This window comes from Cyprinus carpio, chromosome B1 (assembly GCF_018340385.1).
Source record: "Cyprinus carpio isolate SPL01 chromosome B1, ASM1834038v1, whole genome shotgun sequence".
Classification (NCBI taxonomy): domain Eukaryota; kingdom Metazoa; phylum Chordata; class Actinopteri; order Cypriniformes; family Cyprinidae; genus Cyprinus; species Cyprinus carpio.
Window position 1 is genome coordinate 32,564,351 of NC_056597.1, and position 10,328 is coordinate 32,574,678.

At 36.3% G+C, this 10,328-nt stretch overlaps 1 protein-coding gene across 3 annotated transcripts in view; it reads right to left on the minus strand.

Annotated features, from left to right (window-relative positions):
- Nucleotides 1-3,387: 3,387 nt before the first annotated feature.
- Nucleotides 3,388-10,328, minus strand: part of ears2 (glutamyl-tRNA synthetase 2, mitochondrial) — an 11,059-nt gene continuing 4,118 nt past the window's right edge. For 2 of the 3 annotated variants that reach the window (XM_042717202.1, XM_042717201.1), the window contains one exon: nt 3,388-3,712. In XM_042717202.1, the coding sequence (XP_042573136.1) occupies nt 3,617-3,712 (96 nt within the window). In that variant the 3' untranslated portion in view covers nt 3,388-3,616. The remainder of the gene's footprint in view (nt 3,713-10,328) is intronic. The other variant, XM_042717203.1, reaches the window with a different exon arrangement.

The window sequence follows — 10,328 nt, forward strand, 5'->3', positions numbered from 1 at the left end:
TCTGAGTCTGATTATAACACGTTTATCTGTGCGTAAAGCTGCAGCAGTGAACCATTATCACAGTGATGACATGATTAGGGTGGAAACATGAACCGAACCATCACTCCGAGCAGGAAGGCAGGAAGTGTTTTTGTTTTCTTTTCTTTCACTACTATATATATATATATACAGTACTCTGACCAAAATGTATATAAGTAGACTGTACCTTAAAGAAAAAAGGTAATGATAAATCTATACAGTTTTATCTATACGGCTTTACAGCGGTTAATAAGTTGTCATAAATAGTGCGAGAAATAGTGACCATGAAAAAGGGCAAATCACGGTTTGTAAACACAAACTCAGAGCAAGTTCAAGTCCGTGATAATCAGACAGCACCGGCTCTTCAGAGAGCTCGAGCACTGAATCCACAATCATTTAATCAATGTGTAGCTCTCTGAGCATCATTACGGCTTGTTGTAATGCTGGGTTGGTTTTCATTTTCAAGTATGATGAAAGTACTTAATTAGAAGGCTAATGGGTCAAATCAACCTCTTTGCGACCTTTCCATCTAAACTACCGGAGGACCCCCCGCACTGCACGTGTCTCCTCTGACACACCCACTTCAAGTCTGACTCTACTGATGAGCAGGTGACTGAATCAGGTGTGTTTGATTAAGGAGACACGCTAAATGTGCACTGATGAGGGGCCGATGGCATAGCACAGAGTAAAAGTATATATATATATATATATATATATATATATATATATATATATATATATATATATATATATATATATATAAACCTTTTTTTTTTGGTCCATTCACGTATTTGTCGGACCGATACTACTAATACAGGGTTCACGCAGATAGAGATTTGATCGCGGGGCAGGTAAGTGGAAGGTTTTTTTTCTCTATTATTATTATTATTATTATTATTTTAAGTGCAAGCTCTACAGAGATGTGTTTTAGAAAGATGTAGGCTATTATGCGCGAGGAGCTGCTGACCTGAGACCAGAGCATCAAGACATCGAGTTACACTGGAATTAAAATGCGTTCTGAGTAAATTAACCTATTAAAAGCTACTTCGCAAACAAAATCGCACAGCCACCAAATTAATGAATCTGACGTTGTTAAATAGCACATAATTCTGTCTTTATCTTTTCGATGCCGTCCGACCATTCTCAGTCCTTGCATGAGCTCATGGAAAGAAGTAAATGAACATGAAGCCTTTTAGTCTGCTCACAAACTTCTTCCCCATTTATTATTACATTCACACATTATATAGTTGCATTGCAAGGGGTGGTGTAGTGGTTTATCCAATAAGCACTGTACACTACACCATATATGAATTTCTAGAAAACAAGGGGTTTTCCCTCCTGCTGCCTCTAGAGCCCGTACATCTGTATGTTATATAGAATGGAAGTATGGCCAGGAAGTTCTGGACATATTAGGAGCACACTTGGCCAAGGATACTTCAACTCTGAGCAGAAGGACAGACCGAACTCAATAACCTTTGGGCCTATAGCCCACGTCCTGGTCTGAACATCTGAACTCATGAGGAAATATGCATGTGTGCGCATACATTGAGGTATAGAAAGAGAACACAGAAGGGAGGAGGGAGCAAGACAGAAGAAAAGGAGTGAGAAGAGATGGCAGAGAGGCGCAAAACATCTGGCAGAGAGCATAAAATAATCTAACAGACGTCCAACTGTGTCTGGTTTACAGTGGAACACAAGCTCATGGCGAGATTCCCTGACATTACACATTCACTGCGACACATTTAACAGATGGATCATTTTAAACAACTTGAACAGCAACAAACAATTACAATACAGCGAAATAATAAACAAACTACAATCATCTAGCCCTCTATTGAATATGAAAAATATTTCATCATAGCTTACTCGGTGCCGCTTTGTGTCAGAGTAACAATTAAAATGCGACTTCGTGAAACACTGTCCTAAACAGTTGCTATACTAGCATCATATTAATCCTAGAAAGTCTATGCATTTGGCAACTATATTTTTTAATATAGTTTGTTGGGGGTCCTCCAGGAATGTGGTTGACAACCACTCAGAGGTGACAAGTTGTAAACTTTTGTAACGTTGTTAATTAAAATAAATAAATACACAGATGTTTCTAATTGCTCACAGGGGCTGACGATGAGGGCCTTCTCAATACTGCTAGCCTTGACAGCCAATCGGGTTTCTTATACAAACATTTTGGAGGCAAAAGACTAAATATAATATAAATATGAATTAAATTCGTAAATACAAATAAAAATGAATGAGAAGCATACTTTTTCCATTGCGTAGGCCTATGTTTATCTACGACTGAGAGGAGAACGATCACATGAGCTGCCGTCTTCTTTCCTATTGGCTGTCACTCCCGAAAGTCGCTCTTCATTTGCATAAAGTTGAAGGATTCTGAACTTTGTCGCGTCGCTGGACACGCCCCATCCGGTCGCCAACAGCCGCTGTCGCACTTGTCACCGGAAATAGCCAGATCTCAATTTAAATGAATGGGGTCGTGTGGCTTCGTAGCGTGAACGGGGCTTAAGACTTACGGATAAGACGTATGGTTTTTAGATTTTAGATTTTCAGGTGTAAATTGTCACTGTGAACCACATTCATTAGCGCAGAGCCGCAGCACAGCCTCAACAATGTTCTTCCGCAACATGCATGTAGTTTTATTAAACAGTTCCATATCTTTCAGGATATCGTGATTAAATCTGTGCTTCTGTATCACAGGACACTCACAGAGATGTTTGTGATGTGATTCATATACTGTGCCTGCATATGGACATTTCCCTTCTATATAATGTGCTGAGAGCTATCAGTCATGCAGAGCCAAGAATGTTGATCCTCATGGAAAAGGGAACTCGAACACACCAGACAATCTTCATAGTGTTTGCCGTCAGTGTGTCACAGGAAATGGCAGCATGGTGTATATAGCACGCACAGGGGCGTACATTTCCTCTAACAGTTCTCAAGAGCAATTTTTAAATGGGACACACATAGTACAGCTTAAAATTGTACTTGTAAGGACAAGTATACGCAGTCTAACTACTATTAGTTCATCTGAGGTTTAAATGAATAAAATAGCCTTGACAGCCGAGTTCCACAACTATTGACTTTGTTCTCGCTCACCGGGCGTGTGTGTGTGTGCGTGTGTGTGTGTGTTTGTGTGTGTGTAAGAGTGACTTGACTTACATTTATACATTTAGCAGATGCTTTTATCCAAAGCGACTTACAGTGCATTCAGGCTATACATTTTTATTTTAATTTTTTTACCAGTATGTGTGTCCCCTGGGAATTGAACCCACAACCTTTTGCGCTGCTAACGCAATGCTCTACCACTATGCCAGAGGAACAGATCTTTGAACAGACTCTGAAATAAAAATGTAATACATTAGCAAGCAGACTTTATTATTTCAGTTTAATGAAGTATTACAGATAAATACATAGTACATTTCTTATTATGGGATGTCTTTTCTTTACGAGTTACATGTTTCTTTTAAAGTATTAGCCTCAACAAAGATGGAAAGCTTTTGTCATCTCGCTCCTTTAAAACAGCAGATGTTCTGATTAAACCACGAACCACAGATCAGTATTTACATCCCCTTTATTAAAGAGATCAAGTCGTTCCAGTTTGTTCCAGAGCTTTCTGAAGACGAACACACACCTCCTGTTCTCCCAGAGAAAGCATCATCTCCGCCACACTGGGACCCTGCTGCAGATGCACAGAACAGACCGTTACAGCTGAGTGTGTGTGTGTGTGTGTGTGTGTGTGAGAGAGAGTGTCAGGGGTCAAAAAAAAAAAAAAAAAGTACTGAGCCTGAACTTTTTTCTGGGGCTTGAGGGTAAGAAAATGATTTTCAGGGTTATTTGGCAAACAAAAAAAGAAAATGATTTTCCTTTAAACTAATTAGTAAGTATCTGCCATTAGCCCTTGACAGACTCAGACTACAGATTATGGAGGGATATTTGAAACAGCAATACCAAGAAAGGTTACTCACTACAATAAGGTGCAAACACATGTAACATTTAGGATGCTTTTGATATCAAGTTTTGCTGGTTAGCTTTGTCCTTGACAGGTTTCAAGATGACCTACAATCTAAAACATGGCATTTCTGAAACTGTTTTGTTCAAAAGAAATAATGGTAAATTAAATACTAGGAAATGAATATAAAATAGGAAATTACAGTTTAGTTAAAAAAAAAAAACAGTTCAATTAACAAAACAACAACAAAAACATTAAAATGGTCCAAGAACTTTGGCAACTTTAACATTTGAAAGGATACTATGGCAAAGTTATCGCTTTCCTTATTCAAACTGATTTTCTTTTCATGAATATATTGACCTGAAGAATGAAAGCTATGTCATGCACTTGGAAAATGATGAGCTTTATCTCGCTCATAGACTCTAGGGGTGTGACAATACACTTAGTTCACAAGCTGAGACAAAATACAGATACTTGGTTCACTAGAACGATAATGTTTTATTACTTTTAGAAATTTTTAAATGACAAAATATTTGTCTTTTAATCACAAAAAGTAAAACAATGCAGTTGTATTTTGAAATGTTTTAACTAATCTAGTGCTTAACTAATGATTATTTTGCTTATCAAGTAATCTGATTATTTTGACAAGTGCGTAATCTGATATTTTTTAGTAAAACAAATAGAACTAAGTGGAAAAACAGGCTTTAATATGACTACATTTATATATAAATTAACGATGAGGCAATAATAATTGGCCTCAAATAAAGTATCAAAACCAAGTACAGTAGGTGGACAACCAAAATGGGTAATACTGCCGCGTGTACCGCCGGCGCAGGGCCGCAGCGTTAACTGCAAGTCAGCCGTGTGTTAATGTTATTTGCGAAACTAGCGCCAGCAAAGGCACGGGCTGCAAACTGACTGTAATTGTAAAATTTTGGTTTGTAAACGGAGATGAAACGACAAAGTAAAACAAAAATAACATTATAACATAACATTGTCACATACTTAAAAACCATTAGAAAATTTACAGTGAGTTAATTTCAAAGCGTGGGATAGTCTTAGGCTACACTCTACGCATCAAAAATTAAAAGAAAGACCTTTACACAAAGGGTCTTACTGCTTGCTATTGTTATTAAACAGTCATTATATAAATATATATATATATATATATATATATATATATATATTATATTAGTGGTGGGCATAGATTAGTTTTTTTAATTTAGATTAATCTCACTGTAATCTTGGAATTAATCTAGATTAAAATGGCTCATTTGAATTCTGCCGAAGGCATTCAAATTATGTTCAGTAAGAAGTACTTGTTAGTACTGATAGAGCTGTGCTGCACTCAAACATAGTAGTTTGACGACGACTCATCCCCTGCGCTACATTGCTTGGCCCGGCATCTTCTGCATTAGCGAAGGGATGCTTTGCATTTAGGTGCTACTTGAGACTGGAAGAACTCCTACAGTAAACTAATTACGCATTGCACAAGTTGCAAACGACCTTACGCCTGTTTCACACATACTCCGTCTGCAGTGCGTATTTTTTTACGCACCCATGTTAACGGATTCCAGCGGTTGTGGTCCGTCAGTGCGTTCCTGGAGCGGTGCGTCTGCAGCAGTACCGAGTCTATTTTTGCTGTGCTGCAGGCGCTGAATTAAAATGACAGCGCATTGTTCGTGGTTAAAATTAACATGGATTGACACGGAGATGCAGTAATTTCACAATAAATGTATACTAATTAAAGCGTACTGTTTTTCACACGCAACACATGGGTTTTTGGCTAGGTTTAAAACAAGAAAAAGAGGACCTTTAGATAAACGAGGCAACATGATATAGGCCTATGCACTTCTATGGAAGCAGAAAAACAAAGTTCATGAACCGTGCGATTGCTTGTAATAAAGATTTAAATGCAAAAGGCACAAGAGTCGACTGTTTCTGTCAGCGGTGCCTTAATTTTAAATATTTGCGATATCCCAACAAGAAAACTAGGCTAATTGTTGTGTTTAAATGTTTTGCCGCTTGCTTGAGGCAGCTTATTATACAAACCTAGAAGTCAAATGCATGAATAATATGTTGTTTATATTTATTAAGTTTAAACTAATGTCTATGATTATGAAAGACTATTACTGTTCTGTGATAAGAGGCACAATTTTATTTTATTTTTTAACATGGTTTGAAATATAGAATAATGAACAAATGTTGTGTTTGTGGACTAAACAGCCGCGGATCAGTAGCGGACTGCAAAACAATCATTCCTTAAAGCACAATCAACACACACACACACACAACAAAACAAACACACTTCAAACAGCGACAATCAAACAAAAAGGCGTGAGTCTTGTCGAGGTTTTTTTTGGGAAGCTTGGTAATTTCACAGTAGGCATACACACAGGTTCGAAGACTCGTTCTCGCCCGCTACAGTGCAATTCGTCTAGGTATACATGATCCGCGCTTAACTATCACGGTGAAAGTCATCATAGCTTGTGTAGTATAGACCCAGCTCCCAACCAACTTTGAGAATAGATTAACGGCGATATTTTTTTAACGCAGCACGTTAACGCCGATAACGGCCCACCACTAATATATATATATATAATATACACACACACACAGATTAAAGGGTAAATGTTTTCATTTCAGTTCGTTCTATATCTTAAATAAATAAATATGCAGAGTGAAATGAGAACGGTCCAGCATTTAGAAATAATTATTATTAACTCTGCTATTATTCTTGACTTTTTGAATTATGCCTTTACTGTGTGACCAAAAATGGAGTATTATCTGTTTCAGCTGTTTGATCGCGCTGGTGCCTCTCGCACACATTCATTAGAATCAGCGCAGCCGTTCACCGAGCCATTCGGCGCGAGCAGCGGTCCACTTTGGCATATTTTTTGCTCATTATGATTTTTTCTGTCGATACTGAAACACGCGTGAACTACAAAGCCTATTTTACTTAATGAATAATAGTTTAATAACATCACGAATATGGAAACGTTTGGATCAGTCCCAAATCTAAGAGGTAAGCCCAACCTTACCTTGTTTCGCTTTAAATTATTATTATTAGTTTTTGTTTATAGCTAAGCCTATATTATATAATGCAATTATATTTATCCATTAGAATTATATATTTTTAATTCTTGTTTGTTCTTCTTTCAATTAATCAAAAAAAAAAAAATTAAATTAATAATAAATGGTTTTTTTTTTTTGAGTAGCAAATCAGAATATTAGAATGATTTCTGAAGGTTCGTGTGACTGGAGTATCGATGCTAAAAATTCAGCTTTGATTGTTCCTAACAAACTGTTTAACTGCACTCACAAGTGAATCTCAAGTTATTTTGGGGGATAATTAAATATATTCTAAATAAACTACAAACATAAAAATATGTACATTTATTTTGTCCTCACATTCTTTCTTGTAACTCTTCCCTCTCGGTCACACACCTGGCTGAAAGGCTCATTATGCAGCTCATTATGCGGGTCTTTGTCTTCTCAGGTGTGAATCACATAATATTCATGATAGTTGACACCTACTCGCATATGCCCTTTTGAAACAAAAAGTGGCTTAGAAAATTTAAATCAATCTATTGTTTTCTGTGAGCGAGTAAACAAGATGTTTTTCACATCATTTTGAAGCAAAAAATCTAGGCTACAAGCTCCAGGTTTGACAGTCTTGTGAACAAATGCTCTGTATGTGTTTTATGACCTTATTTCAGTGACTTCAAAATTGTAGTTTTTCACTAACCACGCATAAACGTTGTTTTCTCAAAAACACAATCATGTACATACATGCTATTTACATATTATTGTAGCCCAGTTTGTATTGATTACAGTGTTATTAGACTTTAGCCATGTATGTTTATAAGCAACTGAAAAAAGCACAAAAGTCAGGGCATGTCAAAACTTCTCCAGGCCCCCAAACCCCAGAGGGTTAACACTGCAATTCCAGCATTACTGACGTGCCATTCGCAGTCAAAACCTGAAATATCAATTCTCCCAGAATGTATTCATTACCAATATATTGAATCATCTCTTTGTGTTTTTCTAAATCCCAAACAGAGTCCAGACATCAGAAAAGTATCCGTCTATGAACGTGTTTTATAGGCTATTTTATATTTAAGAAATACATGTGCATTAAGGACTTGACAAAAAAGACCCGAGTTTTTGGAAGACAACATTCTGTAGACTTTCTGTGATTTACAATCCACAAACCAGAAGCAACAATATCTGCAGAATGGAGAAGGGTTGGCCATTCTCAAAACATAAAATATAAATTTTATTTCACTTTTCGTTTTTGTGTTTCAGAGGAAAAATCAGTGTTAAGGCATCTCTCTGTTACGGACCGTTCTGAAAGAAGAATTTATGCAAACACGTATAAAATGCTTTAAAAGCTTTAACAGATGTCTAGAGGGAGTTTAATAGGTCTGTCCCCACGTAAGATTTTTCTAGTTACTAGTAGTCTTTCATTATTCAACTAATCGCACGTTTATATTAAATTAACACAGTCTAATCAATAATGAGCCTTAATATATTCTGCGCTCAAGCACACGCATCAAGTTTGGCCCAAAGCACAGGCAGAAGTAGCCTGATAATTGTGAAAAAGGAGACATTTTAATTATTTATTAATAAACTAATGTTTTCTTGTCAGCTACAAGATGAAATTCACAGTGCTGGCTCTCATCTCCACAGGATGCACATAATCAGGGAGTACTTGATTTCGTTTTGAATTGGTTTGTTTAAAAGAAGACATTTCAAGATTTCTGTAGATATATTTCTCATGTATGTAAGGTACCCCAGTTTTAAGTTCTTTCATTATCAAGAAAAAAGAAAAAAAAAAAAAAAAAAAAGTTCACGAGGGCGCCTCCCTGTCATGCATGCGCAGCAATAATTTTCCGCAGAAACACTTGACTATGAATAATAAAACAACACATTTCTTTTAGGTTACAGTATGGGATCCGCAATAAAAATAAATCAAGATTTGTAATGAAGATAAAATAATGCTGTGTGTCACACTCATGCGCCGCGGAAATCTTGCACTGATATTTTAAGGAATATGATACACACCTTTTTTTTATTTATTTTTTACTCAAATTATATGAAAGCAAGTAAAGAAGGCTCCCTTTAAAATCACTGAAGTTGTCAATTAATGAAGCTCTTTTTTACATTGTGTGCACCTTGATTATAACGAGAGAACTGTAAACGTGAGGACGATTTATTAATCCGTCCATTCTTTAGGGTTTCAATGATTTAGCTAAGTCGTGGCCATGTTTAATTTATTCCTTTCTTGTTTTAGTTTGGTCTAAATAATGGGAGCGAAATTATTCAGTGCCTCACGTTTTACTAAAATAATGGAAATAATTTATAAAACAGGCAACATTTTTTTTAATCACTGTACAGAAAGATATCTTTTCCCCAAGTAGTTATCTGTCAAAATAAATGACAGGTAAGGAATAACAAAGTATGTGGGTGTTTTATTCAGTTTTATTCGTTCTAAGAAACAAACATAACTTAAGGAGGCTACTAAAGTTTCATCTGTGAATATTCAATAATTTAACTACAGTGTTTCTTTTTTCATTTTCTCTGAGTGCAGCCGTCAAATGTAACACCAGCGAGGCAAAGCTGATGTGTTTGTTTGATAACTTGTGGTTAAAGCGCCACTCAGTGGTCAAAAGCTGCAGGTGCACTTTGCAGACGCACACTCTGGTTGGCCACCTACTGTACATGGTTTTATTGAACAGCACTGTTAAATACACAATATGTTAAATACACTTCATTTACAGCGATATCGTTGACTTGATTGCAAATTATTGCACAGATACTATTTAAACTGAACTGAGCTGCATGATGACATCACTGAATTCAATGATGAACTGCCTTTAACTGTCATTTTGCATTATTGACACACTGTTTTCCTAATTAATGTTGTTCAGTTGCTTTGACACAATCTGTTTTGTTTAAAGCGCTATATAAATAAAGATGACTTGACAATATAATATGCCTATATTATAACAAATACCTGCAGAGGGCCTGGCGATGTTTCGTGTGATTCAACAACGTTTAAATCGAATTAATTTTAATATTTGGCCACATGGAAAGTCAGAAACTTTTATTTTGAAATCGAGATGTACAATAAATTGCATATTTAGAAATATGTTGATGTATTCTCCTGTGTTGGCAAAGGTTTAAATGATTTACGTTACAAATCAAGTGAGTTTTCCCAGATGAACGTTAATTAAGCAACCCAAACGCACCGCATACAGAGGAAGAGTTTAGCCTCTTTCACTCATACAGTCTTTCCTGGTAAAATACCGTAAAGAGATCATGAGTGAACAGGACCCTTTCA